The sequence below is a fragment of the Medicago truncatula genome, chromosome 7 (assembly GCF_003473485.1).
Source record: "Medicago truncatula cultivar Jemalong A17 chromosome 7, MtrunA17r5.0-ANR, whole genome shotgun sequence".
NCBI lineage: Eukaryota > Viridiplantae > Streptophyta > Magnoliopsida > Fabales > Fabaceae > Medicago > Medicago truncatula.
Genome location: NC_053048.1, coordinates 41,633,328 through 41,661,135, shown reverse-complemented (window position 1 = coordinate 41,661,135; position 27,808 = coordinate 41,633,328). Strand labels below are relative to the sequence as shown.

Sequence of the window (27,808 nt, the reverse complement as noted above, 5' to 3'; positions counted from 1 at the left end):
CCCTTATCATATTTTACTTTGATTCTATTGGTCCAATAGTACTGTTGTCAATGCTGCAAAAAGGAAACATGCACTTTCTAGGGACAATAATTGTGCCATTTCTTTTTGCTAATAATAGGTAGACAAACTTGATATCACTTCATGCGTCTTGTGTTTCGATCTCATGTTTGTTTAATGCAACCTGTGAGTGATGAGTGATTGGGGTATGAATCAATTTCTGCACCCAACAGGTATCCCACTTGCAACAGTTCCTTTCTGGGTATTTCGTGCTTTCTGTTCCAACTCCCAAATAAATCATAAACTTCTTCACTTTAGTTCATTTTTTATGTATTTATTTTGGAGCTTAGTAATCTTATGTCATTAATTTGTGACACTCATTTTATTTTTATTTTTATTTTTTACAAAAACAAAATGATATTCATTCATTCAAATCGAGAGATTACATCATTCAACACCGCTAAAAACGTAAAGGATAAATCTGCAAACAAACTCACAGCATCCAAGTTAATAGTATATAACGATATAATGCCTACAAAAATATATGATGAAATTAAAGTGACTGGAATATCCATTGCCTCCGGATCTGCAACGTTGACGCCCAAATCTTTGATTGAACGATCGATCTTTCAATATGAATCAAATGAACACCGCAAGAAGACAGGAAATCAAACAACGCCGCATAAGACGACGAATAACAAATCACCACACTTAGATGATCAAATTACAAAGAAAAAAAACTTAGATCTATGTAAAAATCACTTTGAAGAGGGGTGATTTCACTCATTATTGCATGTCCTTTTTTTTTAAATTATTTTTATAACCCACATGTTTGAGGTGTAATTAGTTCTTTCAACTAAATATAAGTGAGTTTGGTTAAATTATGATGGCACATACGTTTTATTAGAGGTTCAAAATGTAAATTTTGTCAAATTTGTATATGATTCTATCAACCTTATGATTAATTCAAACATGCATCACCCTATCCCTACAAAGTACTGAAAATTACTCCCTCCGTCTTATTTTTGGTGTTTCATTTAAATTTTACACGATTAATAAGATAATGATTAATAATGTTGTTTTAATGGTAAAATATGTACTACTCATTTTTTTGGTGGTGGTCAGAGTTTAAACCTCATACCTTGCATATATTATGCATTGTCCCTACCAACTGAACTAAAGTCATGAGGACATAGTACTACTTATTTACTAAAACACTCTTATTAATTATAATTAATGGAATAAAGACATGTGATTGAAATGCAAATAACTAAGAGTATGTTAGTAGAAAAGAATAGTAAATGTTATATTAATATTATAAAAGAGACAAAAAAGTAAGAAAGATTACATCTAATTTATGACAAAGGGAGTTCGAAGTAATACAATATACTTATAAACATTACGATAGGTTTTGGATTTTGGATTTTTATATAGCAACTTGTGTAGACTTGATTGAGGTTTTATCATTTGTGGGATTATGTGTTGGGCTTTTTACGGTATGATAGGCAGCTCTAAAAGTTGTCAATCAAAGTAGCCAAATATGAGAAAGTGTGTTCGGACAATTAATATGTTTTTATACCATTTGCTTTTGAAACTTTCAATTTCTTAGATTAGAGGTTGTTGACCTTCTACATAAACTTCAAAAAGTCATGCATATCAATGTCATGTTTTCTAGGTCCATGAATATTGTGTTTACGATAATTGGTTTTGCCATTCAAAAAAGTTTAACGGCGCAATTTGTTATCTGCTTGTCTTCTATTAAGTGTAAATAATAGTTTATATAAAAAAAATATCTCATAGCAACTGTACAAATATAATAATGATATATAGAGCCATGAAATCAAGAATTTTATGCATGTGGTTGAGTTTGAATCTAGATTTAATGACTCCATAATTGTTGCACTTGTCCAATTGCCTTAGAAAATCTGTTAAGTTTCACTCATTAATTAAGGATTGTCCTTATCTTATTTTAGGTCTGGACTTTTGTGTGTATTTTTAAATATGGTCTAATTAATTAATGGCAAAAAACAAACTTTACCCATTAAGTTTCCTTGTGCATGTATCCTATCTCACACACAGCCAAATCGAATTATAACTTTGAAATAAAGGAAAAACACCAGCTCAACTTATTCCCTTTTTACAAAACAAAATTCCACAAAAGTGAAGAATCTTTGTATATTTCTCCTAATCTCTTTTTTGCTCATCTCAACTCACCTTTTTCTCATGCACATTTCATCTTTATTGTACTTCATTCCAAAACTTTTACCATTTACCAAGCATATGATGCACGCGCCACTATATGGATGTGTTTTTGTTGTCATGAATTTGGTAACATATCGTTTTCAGCCTATTAATAAATATAGGATTATGTTAACGAGTGTCTTCCCTTGAAGCAGTTGTTAAGGATTCAAGAATAGAAACAATTGATAAATTTTATATAGATTAAGTTACTTTTTAATAATATTTCAATGTCTTGATTACACAATTTTCAATATAAAATTTCAATTTTAATCTTTTTAACAAGTGCACAAATAACACTTGTTAACATTTCCCATAAATATATAAGAGAAATTGCATTAACCTTTCCAAAAGCCTCTTTAAATGATACTCACACTTCTCTAGTTTTGTAAATACACTTAAGTCTAATATATTCACTAAAAAATTGCGATTAGTAATTTTTTTTCGTCACACTTATGTCTCTATTTGTTAACCAAAAGAACACTACACACTAATTGTGTTACGATGAACATGAGTATAACTATCAAATTGTATATACCCGATGTAAGAACTTTAATCGTATCATCTGATGTGATTATTTTAGTGAGTGTATGGGGAGGTGGGTGTTTTGATGAAAATTAGGAGGAGGGTAACCGTCATTTAAAGATATCTAATTTTCCTAAATATAAATGTAGAATAATGCTAACAACACATTCTCTAACATGCACTTTCTAACATATATAATCTATTTTATTAGTTAAAATACATATGAATCCATCAAATTTATATAAAAACCATGTCATTTAACTATATGGGTTGGATCGAAAAGGCCATATTGCTTTTGGGTTTATATCTTATCTAAGTTTCATTTACATTTTACTCTATTATTGAATAATTATGTAAAATGAGAGGTATATAAAGCAATGATGTAAAATGGACTATAATCTTTCAAAGAATCAAGACTTGTTGACCAAGTCATAATTTGGGGCATAACTCATTACATTCAAGATCATTTTCATTGACGGGAATCAAGATGGACTAAAATCTTTCAAAGAATCAGACTTTTGGCAAATAACTCTGCATTACTCATACTTAAAAAAAAAAAAAAAAAACTCTGCATTACTCCATAAACGCATCACTAAAGATAAAAAAAAACTACCAAGTAATGATGGGGAAGCCAATGATCAACTTCTTAAATACATAAGTTGTTGCAGTCGCCTGTAACGAAGGGTCCACAACCGTAACAATTATGTAAATTCATATTTTATGGGCTTTCTTTTGGCACTTGATCAATCATTGTGTAGTTGTTACTTACTAGGTGTCTACTTATGTATTTGCACACAAATTGTAATACATTGGCTATATTGTTGTAATACCTTGCCTTGGTTTGGCACCATTTCACCACCAAAGAACACTTAGAATCTTGCATAGTGTTTCAATAAGTTTTCTTCTTTTATTTTCTTGCATTTCTTTATTTCAGTTTGTTTATGTCTTCACTATGAATAGTGGGTAGTTTTCTTAGGTCTTGGAATCATGAAAACTAATCTTATGAAAAACTTTTCATGATCCTTATTTCTTTCTTTTGATTATAAAATGCATAATCTAGCTTTAAGTACTTATCAAAATCTTAGACAATCTTCTGATAAATGAGAATGAAGGAATGTTGCTCGAAATATATATCCAAGCACAAGGTTTAAAGCATTAGACTAACCTAAAAAAAATTGGGATGTAAAAACGAGTACTCGAACTAAATGGGTCAAACTAATATGAATTGTCATGAAAATAGGGTTTTATGTTGAGAGACACTTGTATATTATTATAGATAGAGTAAACAATATAATAGAGAACACATCATCCTTAGACATGTATTTCCAAGGCAAAAAGGAAAGAATGTGATTTGGTTTGATCGTTATAATGATAGACTCTAGTGATTTCAATTCTCCTTTTTGAGTGCTTATTTTCAAAACTAATATTAAATCATCTTACATCTTTTATTTAAAACAACAATATCTATTATTTTGCATATTTAGGAAGAAAAAAAAGTCACCTTGATGATTACAAGAAAAAAAGATTGTTTAAATAATCTATTGACTAGAAATTTACCTCTAAAGATGAAAAAGAGATAAATTTAAAGTTCGAAACTTTGGTCATGTATACTGGAATTTCTCTATCAACTGAGTTTAGTTCACATGTATTATTTGGAATTTTCGTTAGTACATATATATTTGAACATTTTTACGGTAATCCTTAAAAAAACATTTTTTGCAATAATATATTTTAATATATATTATTTTTTTATTAAATATTAAATAATTTATATTAATATTTATATCTATACTATATATAAAAAAATAATTTTAAAAAACTTTAAATAAAAATTATTATATGTCTTTTGATTTTTTAAAATTTATATGAGTATCTAGATAATTTTAATTTAAAGTTATGAGCATTTTTCACATGTGAAATTAGAACATAAGAGGTGGACATCCACATATCTATACATAACAACAATTCACAATAAATAAAAGAAATAATATTTGTACAATTATTGTATTAATCTTTTCGGATAATTTTCTCTCTCATTCTCATTATGTTTTCACTTTCTCATATACTTTTTCTTCCTCTATTATTTTTTAACATACAAAAATGTTGTTATAAAAATTGTCAAAATGATCGTATAAATATCGTGACTCTGAATAATTGATGGGCATCAAATCCTTTAAAATTTTTGACTCATTTTGTACCTAAATCCTAAAAAAATATGGCAATAAAATTGATTACCCGCAACAAAGAAACAAACATTACTAAGACTTACTCACTCTTCTAACAATAAAAAGGCGAAAAGAAAGAGAAAAAAGAAAAAACAAGATCCACCTCGAACCTCTCTCCACCCTCTCACTACACTCCAAATCCAATCACAATCATCCCTTCTTCTTCTCTCTTTCTCTCTCTAACCTCTCAATCAAATTCAACAAACTGATTCTCTCTTCTCATCAAAATCCCAATCTCCATTACTACTAAATTACTAACACACCCACCTCCTTCTCAATTCAACAAAAAAAAAAAAATGAGAGAAGATGATTCAAATTGGTTTTCAAGATGGGAAGAACAACTTCCACCACCAGAAGAACTCATGCCTTTATCACAAACCCTAATCACACCTGATCTCGCCATCGCTTTCGACATACGAAACAACCCTAATCCACCCACAATCCCACCACCGCAACAACAACAACAACAACCACCACCTTCTTCTCTTCCTTCCTCCACCGATTTCGCCGATTCAACCGAACTCACCTCCGGCACTGCCGGCGAAGAGCCAGCTCGAACACTCAAACGCCCTCGTCTTGTCTGGACCCCACAGCTCCACAAACGCTTCGTCGACGCCGTGGCACATCTCGGTATCAAGAACGCTGTTCCCAAGACGATAATGCAGCTTATGAGTGTCGACGGTTTAACCAGAGAAAACGTCGCGAGTCATCTTCAGAAATATCGTCTTTATCTTAAACGCATGCAGGGTATTTCGTCTGGTGGTGGTGGTGGTGCTTCCGGTGGTGGCTCTGCTTCTGTTAATGATGCTGCTACTGATCATTTATTTGCTAGCTCCCCTGTACCGCCACATTTTCTTCATCCGGTTGCCCGGCCGAATTCCGATCATTTTATGCCGTTTGTTCCTGTTCCTGCTATTCATCATCAGCAGCAGATGGCTGCTGCTCAGTATCATCGGCCGGTTGGACATTTCGGGTCGCCGCCAAATGGACATTTTGATAATCCTTTTTTGTCTAGACAGCAACATCATCAACAGCAAAACCAGCATCAACACCAGCAGCAGCTTCATAGAATTGGGGCACAGGTGCATCATAACACTTTAGGTGGTGGTGGTGGTGGTTATGTGGAGGATATGGAATCAGCTAATGCATCTGGAGGGAGAAAGGTTCTGACTTTGTTTCCAACCGGAGATGATTGAATTTGGGTTATAATTATTATATATAAAATATAGTGATCTGATTCTGATCCGTCTCATTAGTTGCATTGCACCTTCAATTGTGTCTTCTTGAGTCAATTAATGGTGGGTCATTGATGGTGTATTTGATGTTTGGTCAGGTTCTTAGTTGTTAATTTATGTTAAGTGTCATTGGTAATCTTTGTCGGTGTTGATGTTACTAATTGGTATTGGAGTCTATATCAAGGTTAAAGTATGCAGATCCGAAAGCTCCACAGTCTATTATGGTGTCCTTGTAGAAAACTAGTTATGTAATTACCTTGCTCGTGGCGGTCTATATAGTCTCTGTCGGGTTCTGGTGACCGACATTCATCATGATGTCACTTTTGGAAGGGATTATGATTATGCATGTGTTTGACGAATCAGTAGTTGTTTCGTGTATAGGGCTTCCTCTATGTTGATTTATCCCACGGATGTTTGGGAATTCGGCTGCAGATCAGTGTAACTCAGAGTGTTACGGTTTGGGAAGTTTTGAATTGGCATTTTTGGCAGTGGTAAAAGCTGTAAGTTTCATACTTTTCTCTGCAGATGGTAATAAATACACATAATACCCGGCAGGAAATGATGGAAGCATATCTGATTGGCACATATGATTGTGAATTCTTCGACTAAATTTCGGGAGGCTCTATTATGACGGAATTGTCTCTTTCATGTCGTGTCGTATCGTATCCTACAGAGGTGAGCTGTACATTGTCTGATTCTATAGAAGGCTTGAATGCCTGATGTAAGGCAGTTGTTTAAAATTTAATCTTACTCCACTGTGGGGTTAGTTTCTCTAAACTAGACATTAGTTTCCATAGTTTCTGGATAAACCTTGCTTAAAGAACACAATAAGCTCATGTTTACTTAGTTGTGTATTTCTTCTTATTTGACTATCCATTTGCTCGGAACAAGTATCTTAGCATACTATGTTTTTGAGGCATAATAAGGTATAATGTTCCAAGTTCCAATTGTTCATATTGACTTTTTTTTTTTTTTTTTTTGGTTTGGATGACAAATTGATGTACTTAAATTGAGACTCTATTGGAATACATTACACAATGTGGAGTTCTGTTATCTGTGATAAACATCAGGTTGGTGCGCCCCAGAATGTTTGTATAATAGAATTTTGATTATTACCTACATTTAGCTCCACTATATTTGAAAATTTAGACTCCGGTCATTTGCCTAATGTAATTAGGAAAGTCATCTAGGATAAGCGTCACTTTTTTTTTTCTATTTCAAGGAGGATAAGCTGTAAGCATCACTTATAAGTTACTCTAATCGTGTGTTTCCTGTGAGGCTTCTTGAGTTTGGTCTTATTAACTTTGCTTTTCCAATTCTGTGCCCGAATTCCATAGCTTCAGCATGACAGGATTGTTTTTGCTAAAGTTTATAAACAGTTTATCCATATAATCAACCTGAATAGTGAGAAAATGAGTGGTTATTTGAGTGCTTGAAGTTTGATTCCTTCTGTTTTTGCTAATGATATTGCTACCTCTTAACCTCTTTTCTCAAAAAATTTAAGCAATTTAGTTTGTGTTATTTGTGAGTGCATTCGTCTAACATTATTCACTCTCCTTAGGCTTAAACCATATGTGTTCTGCATACGGAGAAAACATGTTTTTGATATATTAGATGGAGTAAATAATTATTCAAATTGGTCTCTGATGAAAAATATAGAGAGCGGTTTGGTTTTAAGGGAAAAAAAATGTCAATTTAGTCGTTAAGAATCTCAATTGGAGGTCAATTTAATCTAAATAAAGTGATATATGTACTGAGATTTAAAAACATATTTATCATATGTTTGGAAATGTGGTGCCTTTAGACAATTTCAAGGTGAAAATTCACGGCGAGGGTTGAGCTTATGATTTTCACGGTGAACATTGCATTGGGAATGCAAGAATTGGTGTGCCACCACGTTTTTAGACCATCTATGAAGTCCAAATCTACGACGTATCTCTTGCACCATGCATAAGTTTGTTTTTACTATTGGATCAACAAGTCTCCCTCTTAATTTAAATGAAGTATGATGAGATTTAATGATTCAATTATGCAAAATAAGTTTGTGCTTGGTGCAACCAACATTATTTGTTTTTGCACATTAGACTGAGTCATCTTTTAATATCAAATTAGTTTCAACCTACATTTACTTCCTGTTTCTGCCAGGAAATTAAGGCACCAGCTTACTAATTATTTTTGGCTACCAACAGGTTAGTATAAAATGGCATCAGAATTGGCATGGTGCACTTAAAATATGCTTTTTACCGTAACTATTATATTACTCTCAGTTGTTTTCTTAGCAGCTACATTATTGGAGTGTGTCTTTTTTCTCTTAGCAGTACAACACCAACACTAGGGTCTGGTCTCATTCATGACATGTGAAATTAACTTTCTGAAAAACATTTTCATTTTTTAAGATTGAATAATACAACAATAAATTGTTTTATTCTCGATAGAGTAAAGTTTTATTCTTGATTCAATGTCAAAAGTCGTTTTCTATAAGAAAACTTGAACCACCAACTATCTTCATCTTAGTTAGTCACTACTAACTTTATGCGCTAAGCATTTGTCAAATTTAAGATTGATATTTTCTCCACTTACGACAAATCAATTACCTCATAGTGCACTAGCTTCCAATCAAATATCTAATGCTATATGACAAGACTCGATAATGTACATTTTTTCTTTTTAATACAAATCTTCATATAATTAATGATGATGATAATTTCCTATCTTTGAGTAAATCATAAAATTCTGACCTCATCATAGGGATAAAAAGAAAAGTAGACATATCCTCTTATTATGCCATATAAATGAGAAAAGTTTAGGTAAACGTCAGTTCTGATTCTACTTTATAGTACTACATTATAAATATAATATAACATATGGTCTGCATTATAATAGAAATGGATTAGGGGAATCTTATTTGTGGACCAGAAACAAAAATCTAGTTCTGCATCTTGGTTCCTCTACAGGATGGATGATTGGTACAAATTGAATAAATTTCATATTCATCCAAAGTACAATTCACATGTGGGTGGGCCAAACAAATCTTGCAACGTTCACTTCCCTATCAATTTTCTTCACCTCACATTTCTTAAAAATAAAACATATTTTTTTTTGAAAGAAAAAATAATACACATATTTCATAACAATAATAATTATTATCTCATTCACTACATCATTTTTTTTTCTTCCTATTATATCATCATTCTATTTCACCATTCTCTCTAATGTATGTATACACTTATTGAGATGTCTACTGAACATTTTTTTCACCATAGAATTTTCCTACTTTTAAACATACAAAATACACATTTTTTTAAATGTGTCCATCTGAAGTGATATTAGGGGTATGAAAAGTTTATTTCCTTTATTTGGTATTATTCAATTAATACTATAGACTATTTTCTCAGATTTGGGCCGGCTGACAAAAGAACATGATGTGCTGGATTACAGCACAGAAGGAAGCTAGGTGGAAGACACCCACCCACCCCTGGCTGGGGTACCATATCTCATATATAATTCAGATTGTAATTAGGTCAAAGAGATTAATGGAATATAGTTAAGTACAGATCATCCACCATTCCACACTATGCATCCTTTGCTCAAATGAAAAATATACTCTTATTGGCACATTTTGTACCATGGGTAGTTTTCATTAATATATTGTTTTGGTTTATTAAAAAAATTGTGTTACCTGAAACTAGAAGTTAGACAAGGAGAGGCCTTGGGAGTGCTTTAAGCTTTATAGTGGCTATGGATCTTCAGCTCCATTGTGTCGTTTTATAGTTACATATGCATGTGTTTCTTTTTGATGTGCTGGGTTTGTCAAATATCATGGTGTTGAGAATAAAATGTTTTATTTTTTATTTTTAAGAATTTAGATATTAATGTATTTTAGAATTATATTTAAAAGAAAATATCATTAGACTTTATAACTTACATTTCTATTTAAATGTAAGATTTAAATGTTTTTTTTTTGAGCAACGGTAAAATTAATTCATATAATTCAATAATAAAGTGTTCAAACTAGACGGTACATCAAAGAAAATATGGGGGCTAGGGTGGGATAAGGAAGCTCTAGCTATGTTATGAGCTACCTTATTTGCTTGTCTCCTTACAAAACGCACAGAAAAGTTAGCGTGCAAAGACAAAAGTTGTTTACAATAAAAAATAATGTCACCAAGTTCATTGTGGGGGTTGACACTAGAGTTCACAGCATCCACCACAATTTTGCAATCAGATTTGAAGATAACAGATTGCATGCCTCGAGCAATAGCCAGTTTGACTGCTTCAAGAAGTCCGGTAGCTTCCGCCTCAGATGGAGTGACTCTAAGAAACTCATAATTAGACATGCCAGGCAGAAAATGACCCATGGAGTCTCTAAAGCATAAACCATAGCCCATGATAGAGTTATTGTTAAACAATGCGCATTCAACATTACATTTAACAACTGTCAGCGGAGGCTTCTCCCACAACGCATCATGTGTTATTTCTTGCACCAGATTGTTTGCATGTTGCATATAGCTCCATTCATAGAGTGTGTCTCTTGCTCGATTACAAACCACAAGCGACGGTGTATCAACATTGTCCCAAAGTTTGCTATTGCGACATTTCCAAAGGCTCCATAGAGTCATAGCTGCCAATGCCACTTGAGAAATGGACAACCTGTCAAAAAAAGTGAACAGCATAGAGGGAAAATCACTGGCAGTGAGAAGAAGATCCCGAACAAGATATAAATGTTTGTTTTAGAAATATGTTTTGTATTACAGTTTTCCTAAATATATAGATAGAGTCATGGATAAAATTTTAGAGCCCGTCTAGAAGTCCTAGCTCAACTGGAAAATGTCGAAATTGCAAGGGCGGACGTCGTGACCCGGGACCTCACAGTTGTGTGTGAGTTTAATTTCAGTGGATTACCACTTTATCTAAGACAAAAAAAAAAAAAAAAAAAAAAAAAATTAGAGTCCCTTCTCCACTGAAAAAAGGCGTCTTCACAATGAAAATATATTTGATATAATTTTCGCATTACAAACACAAAAAAACTTATCGCACATTACCTTCTTTCACATAGAAAATTTATAGTGTCTATATGCTACAAAAAATACTGATTGTACCAAAAAAATACTACCACAAGTTGGAAGTGCGTAGCCAAACACTTTTAGGGTTTGATAGAACAAAACAAGCACCTTTGTACTCTAATCAACATACTAATAGGAATTTGGATATTTGTCCCATGGCATCCAAGACCAAGTTGATGATGCATCATTAGCAGAAAGATACAAGCTCTGGATGACATAATATGGAAAGGTCTGCAAGGATGATGTAGAGCACGAAAAACACTTCCAAATATTCAAACACAATGTGGCCTCCATTGAATCCTCAATATTGCAGGGAAAAAACTATACAAACTTGGCATTATTTGCAGACCAACCCATTGGGGCTTCCGATGATGGGTTCAAGGGAGTTAAAGGAAATTGTAAGAATGTGTGTCACCAAGTTTGGATTAAGAGCTATAAGCAAGTCCCTAAAAATAGTGAGGATTCACTACTTAAATTGTGGCTATTTAGCCGGTTTCTTTTATTATTGATAGTAAAAAAGGTATGTTTAGATTTTAGTCAAGTGACGTTTTTCCAGGAGAATATGTACTATAGTTTGCTATGGTACATCTAACGACGCTTCTAATTATTGGTCAATAAAGAACTCTGTTACAAAAGTAACAGATTTGCCTCGATTGTTCCATAGTTTCGGACAACCTGTGTATCAATTACTACATTTTTGATTCAATCTATTCATGTTTTGTTAAAAAAGATGTTCATTCATAGAAGAATGCTACGAAAACAATACAAACTTAATATTTTAATGTGTGGGGTAGTTTAATTAGTTTGAGATAAAAGATTAAAAAAGTTGATGAGTTAAAAGTTTAGGGTACAAATCCTAAAAAAGACAAAAATGCTAACATATCGATTACTATCATACTAACATCTGTCTTTAAAAAAAAACACAAACTTAACTTCCATAAAATTGAAAATGATGGCTTTGGAAACAAACTCAAAGCACTTGAGTTGATAGTATAAAATGATAAAAATACTTACAAACAGACGTGATAAAATTAAAAAGACTTGAATACTCGTGTCTTTGGATTGACTCGATTTGTAATGGATTAAAGTTGATGAAACAATTTGAACCGAACTAAAACTCTAATGGATCGAAGTTAATATAACAATCTAAATCAAACAAACACCGCAATAAGACGGAAAACTAAACAACACCTCGCACCAAAATTCACAATTATGGATCTATTCAAATTTTTCGGTATTCTGGAAAATTCAAAAGAAAATGCTTTTAAATGTCATGGTAGTCCGTTAGTTTTCTTTTCCCTGCTGCTCATCAGTTTCAATTAGAACATAATTTTTGAACAAAACAAACAGTAATTAAAACATAATAATATGAATAAAAGGGATTAAACTCAAAAATATTTTTCTAATTGTTATTTTCATATATTCAATTAATACAGTCATGAGTATGTAATAAGAAATATCTATTATTGACATACGCACAATGGATACAATAGATATGCTTCCTTTTCTTGTCAAATAATTTTAAAATGATGCTTGCAGTCATGCCAGCTCTAGAAAAATTCACATATGATGAAGGAATTTTTACTGAAGAGACGTGCAATCGAAGAAGAAAACAATGGTTGGGATTCATAAACCAAACGTGAGTGACAAAAGGCAGATAACAATTCAAGCAAATGTTGAATCTTGATAGGAGACGATTAGATGGGCGATAGAGGGTGCAAACCAGAGAGTAGGGATATTGAAGTGATAAATACATTGGCAAATTCTAAATAGTCCTAATCTTATTGATGATCAAGAGTGAAAAGTTACCTTTGATCTAAGAGGAGATGAACCACTTAAATAGAAAAATAATAAAAAGGCAGCTATAAGTTAACCGATTAAAGTTAAAAGCACCAAGTGACACCCAAACTTTAAGGGATTAACTTGAATCTCAATATTAAGTTAGAGAAATGATATTTGAACATCCATCTAACGACAACTTTTGTGACAACTCTCTCTCTCATACTCATATTATTTTTAATTTATCTCTATTGTTTTGGTTTCAGTGCAAATACCTACTTTTTCTTTATAAATTATGGTTGTCACAAAAGTTGTCAACCAAATTGGTTGTTCAAATAACACTCCTCAATAATAAGTTAAAGTAACAAAAATAACTAAGCAAATTTGAACTCATCCTTATGAGATGTGAAATGAGTCCTTCCAACTGAGCCAAGTTGGCTCTGTTGTAACTCTTAAAATCACACTCAGCAAGTTGTGTATAAGATAAGGGTGGAATACAAATCTTGCCCACGACCAAGAATTCATAATAGTAGTTTTTAATTGTTCAAACTGATCAAATTAACTAATCTGCCAGCTTTTTTTAATAGCTTCCAACTGGTGTTCTTATCCTTCCAGAGTAGGATGCAGATCAACAGAACATATAATAATTTATGCAATTGCAACATTATTTTGTATGGATGTAGTAAACAAAGCACTGATCTGTGCCTCCAGAACATTATAAATATATATATATATATATATATATATATATATATATATATATATATATATTTTAAATCCACCATAGAAAAATTATCATCATATATATTATAACAAATGCATAATCCACTAGAGTTAACTATTTTATAAGCTGTCACATAAGAAGTACTGAACCATATACTGTAACCATCAAAACTGAAAACCAAAGACATACATACTACAATAACAGAAACAAAAGTCTATAGAGGAGTACTGAAAAATGAATCTAATATGAGATTTCCCTAAAAGGCTAACAACATAACTTCTGCATCCAAGTCCAAACCTTCCTCCCTAATATCATCTAATAGTTCTGTGAATAGTCAAAGCTCAATGGTTGACCAAATGGAGACTGAAAAACAGCAAAAAGTATATCAGACGCATGATGGTAGAACAATTAACATCAGATTCATGATAATAGAACAATTAATAATAATATCAGACAGTTTAATAAGGGGGAAAAATAAATCTTCGTCAGGGAGGCAAATTTAACAGCCTATTTGGACAAGAAATTGTTTGGTGCACCTGTAAAAACTTTAATCCTCAACAAAATAATTTCCTTCAATTTGACGATTTACTTCTATTATTTTGCAAAAACAAAATGGATAGATATGAAGGGAAAATAACAATACAAGCCGATTCTTTAAATGCATATGCTGTACCATCAGATCATAATAAAAGATCACCAACGGTTGAGATTAAAAACTAGTTAGATGAATATATCAGTCGTTATCGTTTATTAATAAAAATCAAAGGTCAACCATAGGTGGTCACACTAAAGAGGCACTATAGCTGAGCGGTAATGACTAATGACCAATAGTGTCATGCTAAACCCTAGCTATTAAGGACTGCCTGTCCTTTCCCAATTTAAGTTCAAATCACCCTACCTCTTCACTCATTCACGAAAAAACTAAGACACTCTGTTCTACTCAGCATTTCTTTTAAAGGACAACAAAGACCAAAAACGGTACAGCGACTCTGTCTTTGGCAACAGTGAAGGCATTTTCAAGTGACCGTGATTATGTAAGTGATGATGATTGACATGTTCAGGTTTTCTCAACCCTTTCTCGGATTTGTTTCTAAGTACGACATGATGATTGACGTGTTTTGGTCGTGATTCGCAGCCACGAGCTCCACACCTATTGATCGTGGTCCGCCGACCAAACATGTCACAGTGGACACAGCCGCTGCTCTGCTATGCCGCGTTCACCAACTAAGTGGCGCAGTTGACAGCATAGCTCTATGCCGCTATCAGATATTAACAACATAGCATAACGATACATGTTAGATGTCGCAGTTTTAGCGAGGGTAGTCGGGGAAGTAGGTACAGTTAAAGTGACACCCGTTATTTCAGGAAAATTCGTATAAACCTGGAAAACTATAAAATTAAAGCACCACCCAACAAAATTTGAATAGCGCAAGTTGGAGAATTGAAATAGCCTACCCAAATCTATTAGCATTCTGTTACAAGAGCCAAGTCATTCCCACGATGAAATTAAAACAATCAAAATGGTAAACCCACAATACCTAATTATGTAAGTTATTAGATTTATTTCAAACATGTTATTGTATTTGAGGCTAGTACAGAAATCACTCATCAAATTCAACATGGTAAAAAAATTGAGTAAAACAAATGTGGTTTACCTGGTAAACAGCATGTCTAAATTGGTCATATGAATGAGCATACATCATTGTAGGACTTGGCCATTGTAGGTAAGCACCATCCCCAGATGCCGGATTCAATCCTGGGGTACAAAAAGGACTCATCATCGGGGTTGAAGGAGGTCCATATCCAAGTGAAGCTTGAGCTTGTGGCATCTGACCCAACTGATTAAAAGTAGTTTCATACGGAGCAAATGAAGGTTGAGCTTTTGGCAAATTAAAAGGCACCAGGTTAACAGCAGAGGCTGATAAACTCCTAGCATACCTGAACCAACAATAAAATTCAATTTGATAAATAAGCCGGCTATTATATCTAGTCCCTGTATGGATAAATACCTTAACTAAGCGTTTATAGCATAAGAGCTTATCACATAAGGCTTTTCTATAACAAAAGATACTGTAAAGTCAAAATGTCTTCATATAAGCCGTAAGTTGTTTTCATAAACTATCCTGAGAGCTGATGGAAATAAGCTGAAAACAACTTATAGGCTTGTCATAAGATGTTTTCTTAAGCTCTCTCAAACAGTCTCATAAGTGTTTGTGTCAATAGATAAGCTCAAACAAGTCAACCTAAATAGGCCCTTAAAGTTTAAACCAATACAAATGCATAAACTACAACATAGCAAAAAAAAAAGACATCTCTAAAAGTTAATACGTTATAGAATCCAGAGTTCCATTTAACATGCCAGCGAAACAAAAGACATGTGATTCTTAGCTCCCAACATCCATTGTCTCTCACGAACACAGATAGCTTTTATTTTTATTTTCACTGATACTAATGCGAGACAAAGTGTAGCCCAACAAAATAACAAAATAACTATGTTTGCAATTATGGCATTCATTTTCTGTAAGATATAGTGATAGAACTCACCTTCCATAGCTACGATCATAATCTGGATCGCTTCGATCCTTTTCCCTATCTCTGATAATGGCAACTCGAGGATAACTATTATCCCTGACACTAAAAAATCTTTCTGAATCAGCCATGGGGATTTTGCTAATTTCACTCTCATCCTTGCTCATAAAAGAATTCTTCCCATCTGTCGGGACCATGGATGAGGTATCAACTGAATCAAAGCTTGTAGAGCCATTAAAGATACGTGCTCTTGCCCGATCATACTCCTCCTTCCTCTCTTCCACACTTCTCAGAGGGTTTCCTTTTTTTGTGGAATCATTGGCTCCATTCAAACTAGTTTTATGAGGCCTAGATTGAATGACAATTTTTTTCAGCTCGGATTTCTCATTGTCCAACTGTTTAGCAGGTATTTCAGATAAGCGAACCACGGGATACTTGCTTTCGGGTAACTTTCTGACCAGAATTTTACTCTGTCCATCTAAGCCAATATCTTGAACCATTGTTTGCATACCATAGTGTTGAGCAACACGATGTGCAGCCAGTCGGAGATAAGAAGAAGGGAAATGTTGAAACTCAAAATGCTGCTGATCAGCATTGTTCATAAATTTCTGGATATCTAGCTCCATCCTCAGAACTGAAGATACAAAGTAAAAAAAAAAAAAAAAAAAGTTAACAGAATATCATGATTCATGCTAATATACTAAGAAAAAATGAAAGAAAATAACCAAAATACAGCCAGAAAAGGGGAAGTTAAAATGAAGAATAATCATCAAAGAATAGCTAATTTATTTTCTTATGAAAATCCTAATCCAACTGCCATCCTACACCAAATGGCTACTAGTCTGAGCTTATGAGTTATGAAAAAAAAAATAGATTATACATCAAGTCATCAACTACTCCAGGGGTAAAAATAGATAATAACAGACATCTTTTGAAAGCAACTCAATCACAATCTCAGGTTGCATATATTTTTTGTACAATTTCCAGCTCCATGGTCTTATGTAAAAAAATCTCAGCTACATTTTGCCTCACATGACACAGGTAGACAGCTTAAAAACATCACCAATATGATTATGAGCCTTACAACCAATCTCATCAGATGGTAACTTAAGTCTTATTTACAGACAATGTTTTGCGTTAACAAATGCAAAAGAAACTAACAGGCTTGACTTTTTAAGCCATGAAAAGCAGGGGGAAGGGGAAAGTAGGGAGGAGAGCATCAATAAACGATGGTAAACAACCAATGTTACCAACTGTGAATCGCAAAAAATAACAGTTTGTTCGAACTCCACTATACTATAAAGTGTATCGCCAACAACAGCAATTTGTTCAAGTTCCACTACGCTATAGCTATTCGGCAACAATCCCTAAAACATAGTTTGTAAACTTCGGAAATCATAGTACTTCCCTTCATCAAAACGAGCTAATCCCTTAAAATTCAATGGCATAAACATTCAAATTCATGGTCATGGTCTACATTTTATCCTTTGAAAGAGGATATTATCTTTAACAAACTTAGGGCTAGGATTCACATAAATTAACCAACATGAAATTTGAACAAAACACCCCCAATTAACACCTAGTTTCAATGATTTAGTTTCTAGAGAAACAAACAACCCCAACTTTAACATCAAATTAACAGTCTCAATCTCAAAATTTCACAATAACACAGAAAAAAAACAATAACAATTTCAGATCTGACATGATTCAACCTACACAGATTCTAATCCAAACCAAAACCTTACACAAAATCTATGCAATCAAAAACAAAATCAGTAAAAAAATTGAAAAGGGTGAAACCTAAATCGAGCTAAAGTACCAATTTTGAAGCAAACCCATGAAAATTCAACAAAAAAAAAAAATCAAAAACATAGATTTTGAACAAGAAACTAACTCGTTAAACGATGGCGAGGATTCTGAAGAGCCTCAACCAGAAAAGGGTCAACCATTGACTCTTTAACAAACCCAGAAGCAACATCGTTGTTAGAAACCAACGATGAATCCATGGTTCTTTTTTTTTTTTTTGTTTCACCCAAAAAGGGGAAAACAAAAAGGATTATTGAAAAATAATATTGCTCTTCTTTTGTATTTTCCTTCCCTCTAAGAATGAGGGAAAGGAATAATAAGAAGGGTGAAGAAGAAGAAAAAGAAAGATAGAAGAATGAATATTAGAAGAATGAAAACTCAACAGAAGAAAAAACAAAAAACCAAACCCTTTTTTGATTGGGTGGAGAAATTATTATATTTCCAATGTAAAAAGGGTCACCGCATTATCTTCTTTGTACGGTTCGGTTTTCTACAATTCCTCTATCACATGATATTATCATCCATCTATTTCCACACGTCTCCTCATTTTCTTTTCTTTCAAAATTTATTTAAAATAAAACCCATAAAACTAATAATATTTGTGATTTTCAAAAGTAACAAACTCAATAAACCATATTTTTTAACACAAAAAATCATATTTATCTTTTTAAATGACAACAATAATATAACAAGTACAATAAAAAAGAATTATCTTTTTTAATAACACTAACAATATAACATCATTATATGAAAATTTATTTAATGGTATAATTGAAATAACAAAAAAAATCAACCCAAAATTCTTCCAAAATACGTCCATCCTAAAATGTAAGGAAAAAAACTCACTTTCTTTATCCTAAAAAGTCAGCAAAAAAGACAAACTTGTATTCTGTTTAATCTTGTTTTTAAAAAAATTCATATTTTCCAAGAAAAACTTTCGCCTATTTTCATGAAACTCAATGTAATCTTTTGATCTTTGATCTATCAAAACTCATAGTTGTAATTAGGGGTGTTGAAAACCAAACTAATCTAATAAAAAACCGCAAACCGAACCAATCCAAATCGAAACCGCAAAAAATCGCATTTGGTTCGGATGTATTCAAATCATTTTTAACTCAACTGCATGGTTTGGTTCGGTTCGGTCTGCGGTTTTGATTTTACCAACCAAACCAAATCAAACCGCAATATTCGAAAAACACTAATTAAATATATATCACCAGACCAATACTTAAAAAAACTCAATGGAAACTTTAATAAAAATGTCATATTTTTTATGTTGTTAAGTTTTTTCTATGTATTTTCTTTCAAAAATGTATTTATGCGTTACTTGAACTCTTGGGGAATGATAAAAAATTCAGTTTTTGTATTCCTTACGAAATTGAATTACTTTTTGTCCAAGTTTAAGTTGGTCCACATAGTTTGGAATATTGTTGGATGAAAATAAAATTGTAATGTTGTATGAAATTTAAAACATTGCTGAAAATATGCTGCATTTTTAGCTTTTTAATTTGATTTTAATGTGGGAAACAAAAAAAATATTGTCTAAAAAAAAACAGCACTGATCGATCCAATCCATGTTGCATTGGTTTGGTTTGATTCGGATTTTATTTTAAAAATCAACCAAACCAAACCAACCCGCATACTTTTATATATTGCGATTCGAATGACTTTTAGCCTAAAAACTGAACCAAACCGCATCGTGAACACCCCTAGTTGTAATTGTTGTTGTTGTTGTTGTTATTATTATTATATGACAATGTTGTCTAACCTTAGTTGATACTTCCTCCGTTTCAAGATACATATCGTTATCAACCACTTCACACATGTCGGTGCATAACTTTAGCCGTTAATATATTTAATTATCTAAAGTAAAAAATTATAAATTTTTTCCTTTTTTGATAGATAGAGATGACAAAGTCATCATAAACTCACACTTATCGAGGCAAATTAAACAACATCTTGCATATTAACATTTGTATTTGTGGCAAAGCCATCATAAACTCACACTTATCGAGGCAAATCAAACATCTTACATGTTAACATTTTTATTTGTATATTAGTTAAAAAGTAGGGTCAAAGTAAGTCATGTGAAATAGTTCACGATGCAAAAATGTAACATTTATTTTTGAAACGGAATGAGTAATTAATACGACTCAACTTGTGCATGTACTCCCTCCGGTCACTATTATAAGCAAAAAAACTACTTTTTAAGTTCATTGAATAAGTGATGTACGTGGTCATTGATTTAGACCATATACATCATTTATTCGGTGAACCTAAAAAGTAGATTTTTGCTTATAATAGTAACCGGAGGGAGTATTAGCTAAGATGTTGACATTTTACTAAGCTTTTACAAGATCATATTAAAACGTGCTTGACGAGAGTTAAAACTCTTCCTTGTGGCCAACTAATGAAACACACAGGGATCTGTTTCGTGATTGTAAAAACTTTCAAAGCAACAGTTAAAATGCCACCATAGATAAAAACAAGTCATTTGTCATATAAATCTATTATCTAACAAACAGTTGGCTCTTTGTTCTTATTCAATTTCCTTCGACAAAGCTCGAGATGAGGTCCTCTTAAAAGACGAGTATGAAACAATTTCTTCTGCTGTTAATGCTGGTTTTAAAGAATTCTTTGCGGTCTTGAAATGGTGATCGTAAACAACGCTAGCATCTATGTTTTCCCTTAGAGCTACTATTCCAACTTCTTTACATAATCCCTGTAGTTCAGCTCCTGTGAAGAGCTCGGTATCTTCTGCTAGTTTTCTGAGATCAACATCACTCCCTAAGTTCATCCCACGTGTGTGTACTTTAAGTATCTCAAATCGACCCTCCAAATCAGGTGGCGGAACATACAAAATCTATTATTCCATAAAAATATATTAGAGTCAGACAAGTTATTAAAATTGAATGAGGTAAAATCTATTATTCCATCATTGGCTATGGATTCAAGTTGTTGAAAAACTTGTGTTGTAAATTATAAGAATATGAATTAAAAGTATAGTTGTAAATACTCGTACCAGGTCAAATCGTCCAGGACGCATAAGTGCAGCATCAATTGCGTAAGGGCGATTTGTAGCAGCCAAAACAAGGACTCCCTGGAGGGAGGGTAAAAAAGAAAAAAAGATGGTTAAAGGACAGAAAGAAACTAGATTTTATCTACCAATCTCTTGATAAACGAATTCAATGGGTAGACAAAGAGGATACAAGGGTTGGATGAAAAAATGTCCCCCCAAAAGATAAACTTACTTTAGCTTCTTCTAAGCCATCCATCTCAGTAAGCAGAGTGGATAAAAGCCTCTCTCCAACTACAGCACCGCCGCTCGAACTATCACCCCTGCAATTAAGGAAAATTTAAGTACATCACTTATGCACTAAAAAAAGTATAATACCATCAGATTTCTATTTTGTAGCATTAGAGACGGAAAGTTTATTAAAGATAAGTGTCATCAACGCACTTTCTAACTCTCTTTCCAACACATTATTATTCAGTGAAATACATGTGGGTCTCAGTCCCAAATAGTGGGACTCCTGTAAATTTCATTCAATAATGAAAGTTGGAAACAAAAATGTCACAGTATGTTGCTACAACTCTGACAAAAACACGGTTCAGATTCCATGAAAGATCATATTCAGTGTGTCGTTCAACATAGAGAAATTGAACGGAATAACATTTTCCATATGTCTAAACAATTGAAAACTAATCATGAAATGTTATCACAATGTGTAAAAGACCCAAAACTATGTCACGAATATCGAGGTCTAACTCATCCTTACAAAACCGGCTTGTACGGTGAGGAATGCCTCCTCTTTATAAACTCTTCTCAAGAATCCTATCTATCCGATGTGGGACTAAATCCCACCCGAGTGTTGGCCGCTAACAAACTACACAATGATTCTTCTGATTATTTTCCATAACACATGCATAGGAAGCTTACTAACCGCTTGCCAGCTACTATATCAGCTTCATCAAAAAATATGATGCTCTTCCCAGCCAGCCGCGCTTTTTGAAATATTTCACGAAGCAAACCTTCTCCATCTCCGACATACATGGAAAATAATTCTGCACAACTGTTTCATCATTTATTACTTCAAAATATTGCCTTAATGTGGAAATCAGTTTCTATAAGAACTGAATTGCAAAGAAAGAAAATGTCGTGAAGAAAAAATATATCTAAACAGATTTGAGTGCTATATGATTGTACAACTTGGAATGTGGAACATATCAAAACATAACATCACCTTATAGAGAACAATAAAAGTGCCACTTTAAATAGGAGGATCAGGGTGATAATAATGGAGAAAACGTTGAACAAATGGGGTTCAAAATAACAGCCAAGAATTTAGTCACATTATTTACCCATGTATGAAACACGGCATATTTTGCTGAATCTCAATTTCTCAAACCAAGTTTATTGCTTGGCATACAAGATCCAATAGAGCTTTCTGTTTTTTTGCCCCCACCCCAAGAGGAATGTATCTCAGAACACGACTTGAGAAGGTAATCAGATTCAGAATAGATACAAACAACTGTGAGGAGGAGGGTTTGTGAAACTTTGAAAATAAAATAGTCTTGGTACATAGGGTTTGCATCTTAATAACATGATTGTCATTTCAAGGAAAGGGAAATGATCCATTTTATCTTCATCATAAACTTTAGTCCTACATATGTCTAGACTCTCCAGTCTCCACACTACAATGATCAACCATACTCAAAAAAAAAAAATTCAAACCTCAAGGAAAAGAAAGGAACATTAGCAGCATTTGCAGCAGCTTTAGCAAGAGTAGTTTTGGAACATCCTGGAGGTCCATGGAGAAGAATTCCACGGATAGGGGTTATTCCCAATCTTGAAAATGCATCAGGATGCTTCATAGGCCACTCAATAGCTTGCTCGAGCTTTGTCTGTCCAAGGAAGAATACACTCAGACATTGATATTTTCAGAGTAAAAATCAAATGCAAAATTAACAAAGTACAACCTTCACGTCTTTCAATCCCCCAATATCTTTCCACGTCACTTTGGGAATTTCCACAGTAATGCCTCTTGTTATGCTTGGTTGAACAAGTGACCTTGCATTCTTCCAATCTTCCATTGTTAAACTGGAATCGTTAACATCCTTATTTGCATTGTCAGACCTTTCGATTGCAGATTTGACTGCTTCAAGACACAAATCCCGCAAATCAGCTCCAACATATCCGTTGCATGATGCAGCAACATATTCTAAGTCTTGTGAATCCCGAGGGATCTTCCTTGTATACAGCTAAAATAAGGTTTAAAATAAAAACAGCATAAATTCATTGTTGTATGGATTGACTTTCTCACTAAAATATTGGTCATAGGATTTGCATAAACAAATCTGAAAAAGGAAGTAAATCATCCTAACTATATGTGTTGGTAGAGACCCATGAATGGTTATTTACACACACACACACACACACACACAACAAATCCTTCACATCTCAAGGTTTGTGCCCCTAGCTTCTTACTTGCAGAGAGTTTAATATCATCTCAAGACTCAAATCATTCTAAAAGATCGAGACCCAGGGATAGGTGAAGACCTAAAAATAGTGTTTCACACAGTTACCTCTAGAATTTGAAGGCGTTCCTCTTCATTAGGGACTGTAACTTCAGTTTCAATATCAAAACGTCCATACCTTCTTAGGGCAGGGTCAATTGCATCTACCCTGTGCATGCATAAGAAAAATATAAAAAACTAATCAAAACTATTCAAAGTTCTTATTATTTTCTCTCCTCCTTTTATCTAAAATCCCACAAATTCAACATTAATTTAATTGGTAACCTGTTAGTTGATGCAACCACAACTACCCCTGGATTAGATGAGGTTGCTTTGTTTGAGTCCATCAAAGTACAAAGTTGGGAAGCAATTCGGACATCTAGCTCTCTTCTGCATGTAGACAGTGTAAAATAGCGGGATCAATAGGCCTGCTGCATGCATATATAAATTCTTTCTAAATCTAAAATAACTGACAAGCCACAGATCCCCAATATCACTTTATAATATGAAGGCAAAACAAAAATGTTAAACCATAGCATAACAAAACAGAAATTTGAGGCTAATAATTTGATAAAACTGGACCAGAAATAGCTAAATAATACTATATTGTTGCTGAAAATCTGTCATTGATATCAAAATGATATCAATAACAGAATAGATAGCAAAAACACAGTTGCCAAAGATGACCACATTCAGATGTTGGCATATAGCAACATTAAATCACCACCTTACAAGTATAATTTCTAATCAAACGAAAGAAACATAAGACATGACAAAGCTTAGAAAACCAAGAGCAAATCTGCAATCGTGTGAATTAAGTTAAACAACACCTGATACAATTTTGATTCATAAACTTGACAGGCTATATCCAACTCTGGTCCCAATTAATGTTAATGACCACTTTAGAAGCATCATTCAGAGAACTTTCATTCATAAAGTTTAAGGATTTTAACCCTTTATTCGGTAAATGATGCCAATAATATCTCAAGAATATCAATGACATTCTAATCAATAAGCAGTTTCTTTATCTTAGAGAATATACAAATACATTGTTTTTAACAAATTAGTTGGACTTTTGTCCATATTTCCAAATTTCAACAACAACCAAGCCTTATCCCACTAAGTGGGGTCGGCTACATGAATCAAACAACGCCATAGCGTTCTATCAAAAACCATGTTTTTCTCCAACTCATTTATCTTTAGATCCTTCCTAATAGTTTCTCTTATGGTTTTTCTAGGTCTACCCCTAACTCTAGTGATCCATTTCCAAATTTCAAACAAAAAGAAACTTGATAACCTTCATCGTATTAGTTGAAATAAAAAATAAGCTAGACAGGTAAGGATAGAATCACCAAGTCCTATTTCGACTGAAGAGTAAGTTCTGATATTGTGACACAATTAATGAGCAGCCAGGAAAAATATATTATTATTGATATCACATATTTATCAATGAAGTTGAATTACCATGAAGCCTAGAAACATTTTATAACATACTACATACCCACAAGCTATGATACGTTCCCTTAAATATATGCTAAGAAAATATGGAGGCAATACATAACCGACATTAAACAAATTCAGGAGTAGAAAAAAGATTATAAAAAAGTCCATGTCCATTTATTGTGCATAGACCGGGGAATTCTGTTAAAGTAGAGTTTTTATCCTATTTTTTTTCTCTACTTTCATTAAATTTAATTGTGATTACAACTGAATTGATCTCAATAAAAAGAAGTACGGTGGTAAAAGAAGCAAAAGCTATAAAAAAAAAAAAAAAAAAAAAAAAACACACACAAAAGTATCATTCAGCATAAAAGTTGTGAATTGTCCCATACATGGAATCTCGGCGAGGACAAAGTCCATCTATTTCATCTATAAATATAACCGATGACTTGCCCAAGGCTGCATGAGATGATGCCTCTGAAAAAGCCTCGCGCAGATTTCTCTCACTTTCGCCAGCAAGTGCACTATTAACAGTGTTTGGACTGCAAAACATACAGACAAATAACAACTAGTAACTGACTCAAGTCATAGATCTTTGAAACACAAGGTCCAAAAAATTATATATTCAAAATACAGGTACCTGATGATTGTCAAATTTGCCCCACATTCCTCAACAATTGCCCGTACCAAACTGGTCTGCAATCACATTCACATAAAGATAGACGAGTATAACTAACTTTATTCATAAGCAAAATGTTAGTTTGGTTCATAGCCTGATTACATTTCTTAGGAATAAGCATATCACATAATTATCCTATGTATATTAAGTTACTTGTTGTCATTGAAAGATACACTTGCAGTTTGCAATCAAAACCATTGTTGCACGTCCAGACCAGCTACTTCCCACTAAATTCATATAGATTACTATATGAAAACCAAACAGGACAAACCATCTCATGTCTCAACACTCAAGCCAAAACCCAATGTCCAAAGTCATATATGGCAGTTAAACTATACTAGCATCTACTTGGTGTATGCAAACAAACACGCCAATGATCCTAGCATCACAAAATTATCCCTTCTTCCTACCTCTAAGCTTTACGCACACTATGGAATTATTTTATTTTTGTATAAAAATCAACCACCATCACACTCAACATAGATTAAAGTACCTACATTTGAACTAATTGCTGGGGAGTCCTAGGGAGCAACAATAGGCTAATGATCTAGGGCCAACAAAAGATCCCGACACCACATCTCCACCAAAACTGTAAGGCATTAGAAATATGGGTCATCTCTCTTATGTATCCAAGATTTAACCCATTGATACGGGGTAACCACTCACACTTGAACCCGACACTATTAGAAGCCAAATTTTCAAATACTAAACGCTATTTGATAAGCAAACAATGAAATTAACTAAGGGCTGATTTGGATTGAACTATTTGATCTTATCTACTCTAGACCCTATTTGATAACCAAACAATGAAATTAACTAAGGACCTGTTTGAATTGAATAATTTGAGCTTATCTACTAACATAAGATTTGTGAGACTGTTTGGAAGAACTAATGAAAAGAACTTATGACAATTTTCACAAGCTTTTTTCGCCTTATTTTTATAAGTTCTCCAATATAGCTTATGAAAACAACTTATACCATATACAAAAACAATTAATTTAATTTCATCTTTTCCTATGGAAATGGCTTATACATAAACACTTGTCATGAGAAGCTGTTTATCAAAACAACAGGGGCCTTAGTATCAGTTCAGTAGTGAAATAAAACACACCAATGCAACAACTAAAATTAAATGGATGGAATTTTAATTTAAAAATGAAAACAAAAAATGACCTTTCCAGTACCAGGTGGACCATAGAGCAACAACCCTCTTGGAAACTGAAAGCAAAACCAAAAATAAAAAGTAAGAAATCCAAAATGAATTAAAAGAAGTAAAAGAGTTTGAAAAAACAGAACTTTAAGGCCAAGCTGTTTAGCTTCAGAAGTGAAGAGACGAGGGTAAGTGATGAGTTCTCTGAGGATTTGAATAGCTTTAGCGTTGCCACCGACGACATCCTCTGCTTTATGGTGACCGTTGGTGCTGCTGGTGCAGCTTTCAGTTTCTCCACACATTGTTGATGAAATGGAGGAACGAGGAAGAACAAGCGGCGCTGGTTATTTACTGAATGTGAAAATTGATGGCCAAGGTAGGTTTTTTGGATTCGCTACATTCATGCAGTAGAGTAATTCTCAGCCATTCGATGCATCTGATGGTTCAGAAAAATCGCAATTCATTACTATAAAAAACAAATGGCATAGTAACCGGATCCGACCGGGATCATCTCCACCAGAATCATGCCCCGAGAAGCTTGATCTGAACCATGAGATGCATAGGATGGCTGATAGGCTTGAATGTGCGATTCTATTGACTGCAGGGAATCTTTTTTTTTTTTAATAAAAAATGGATTATATTAACACCGGCAACGGATCCCCTTTAGTATAAGATGTGCTTCAGAGGTCGCCCCAAAAAGATACAAGTTGTCACTGTACAAAGTCAGAAACAGGTGTCAATCAATACCCAAATAAAGTAACGGGTCTGACCACCACCTTTGAAAACCTAAGACAAAAGTAACGTTATTGGCTTTTAGCCACCACAACGAATTAAACTTGACTATTTCCAAGCATGGATTTTGAAGAATAGTCAGTTATTTCGTTCGGTCCATAAAATCCAC

The 27,808-nt window shown here is 33.4% G+C and overlaps 4 protein-coding genes across 5 annotated transcripts; 1 reads left to right on the top strand and 3 right to left on the bottom strand.

The window, feature by feature from the left end:
* Positions 1–5,062: 5,062 nt before the first annotated feature.
* Positions 5,063–7,284, top strand: LOC11415024 (transcription factor MYBC1). Its single transcript, XM_003624869.4, has one exon. It carries the CDS (start codon positions 5,282–5,284, stop codon positions 6,179–6,181), a length of 900 nt encoding a protein of 299 aa, XP_003624917.1. The 5' UTR covers positions 5,063–5,281; the 3' UTR covers positions 6,182–7,284.
* A 2,913-nt stretch (positions 7,285–10,197) lies between these two features.
* On the bottom strand, positions 10,198–11,640 carry LOC112416703 (uncharacterized). The gene is made up of 2 exons (XM_024771034.2): positions 11,615–11,640; positions 10,198–10,870 (listed from the first exon to the last, which is right to left on the bottom strand). Exons 1-2 carry the CDS (start codon positions 11,638–11,640, stop codon positions 10,198–10,200), a joined length of 699 nt encoding a protein of 232 aa, XP_024626802.2.
* A 2,206-nt stretch (positions 11,641–13,846) lies between these two features.
* Positions 13,847–18,524, bottom strand: LOC11422184 (uncharacterized). The gene is made up of 4 exons (XM_003624867.4): positions 18,210–18,524; positions 16,331–16,949; positions 15,442–15,724; positions 13,847–14,149 (listed from the first exon to the last, which is right to left on the bottom strand). Exons 1-4 carry the CDS (start codon positions 18,319–18,321, stop codon positions 14,102–14,104), a joined length of 1,062 nt encoding a protein of 353 aa, XP_003624915.1. The 5' UTR covers positions 18,322–18,524; the 3' UTR covers positions 13,847–14,101.
* A 1,958-nt stretch (positions 18,525–20,482) lies between these two features.
* On the bottom strand, positions 20,483–27,413 carry LOC11420147 (cell division control protein 48 homolog B). Of its 2 annotated transcripts, XM_003624865.4 has the most exons (12): positions 27,054–27,393; positions 26,931–26,975; positions 25,719–25,774; positions 25,471–25,620; positions 23,924–24,028; positions 23,708–23,807; positions 23,102–23,383; positions 22,857–23,026; positions 22,066–22,194; positions 21,373–21,460; positions 21,144–21,221; positions 20,483–20,984 (listed from the first exon to the last, which is right to left on the bottom strand). In XM_003624865.4, the coding sequence occupies exons 1-12, from the start codon at positions 27,207–27,209 to the stop codon at positions 20,661–20,663; spliced, it is 1,683 nt and encodes a 560-aa protein (XP_003624913.1). In that variant the 5' UTR covers positions 27,210–27,393; the 3' UTR covers positions 20,483–20,660. The 2 variants fall into 2 exon arrangements, with proteins under 2 accessions (XP_003624913.1, XP_039683580.1); XM_039827646.1 differs by having other exon boundaries at positions 26,931–27,413.
* Positions 27,414–27,808: the final 395 nt, after the last annotated feature.

Coding starts and splice junctions, on each gene's coding strand:
- LOC11415024 (XM_003624869.4), top strand. CDS start 5,282: ATGAGAGAAGATGATTCAAATTGGTTTTCAAGATGGGAAGAACAACTT.
- LOC112416703 (XM_024771034.2), bottom strand. CDS start 11,640: ATGGGTTGGTCTGCAAATAATGCCAA. Junction 10,871..11,614: donor TGGTCTGCAAATAATGCCAA/GTTTGTATAGTT, acceptor TTTTTTTGACAG/GTTGTCCATTTCTCAAGTGG.
- LOC11422184 (XM_003624867.4), bottom strand. CDS start 18,321: ATGGATTCATCGTTGGTTTCTAACAACGATGTTGCTTCTGGGTTTGTT. Junction 15,725..16,330: donor TATGATCGTAGCTATGGAAG/GTGAGTTCTATC, acceptor TTGTTGGTTCAG/GTATGCTAGGAGTTTATCAG. Junction 14,150..15,441: donor TTAGACATGCTGTTTACCAG/GTAAACCACATT, acceptor GCTGTTTTTCAG/TCTCCATTTGGTCAACCATT.
- LOC11420147 (XM_039827646.1), bottom strand. CDS start 27,209: ATGTGTGGAGAAACTGAAAGCTGCACCAGCAGCACCAACGGTCACCAT. Junction 23,808..23,923: donor GTGGTTGCATCAACTAACAG/GTTACCAATTAA, acceptor ATGCATGCACAG/GGTAGATGCAATTGACCCTG. Junction 21,461..22,065: donor GATATAGTAGCTGGCAAGCG/GTTAGTAAGCTT, acceptor CCTTAATTGCAG/GGGTGATAGTTCGAGCGGCG.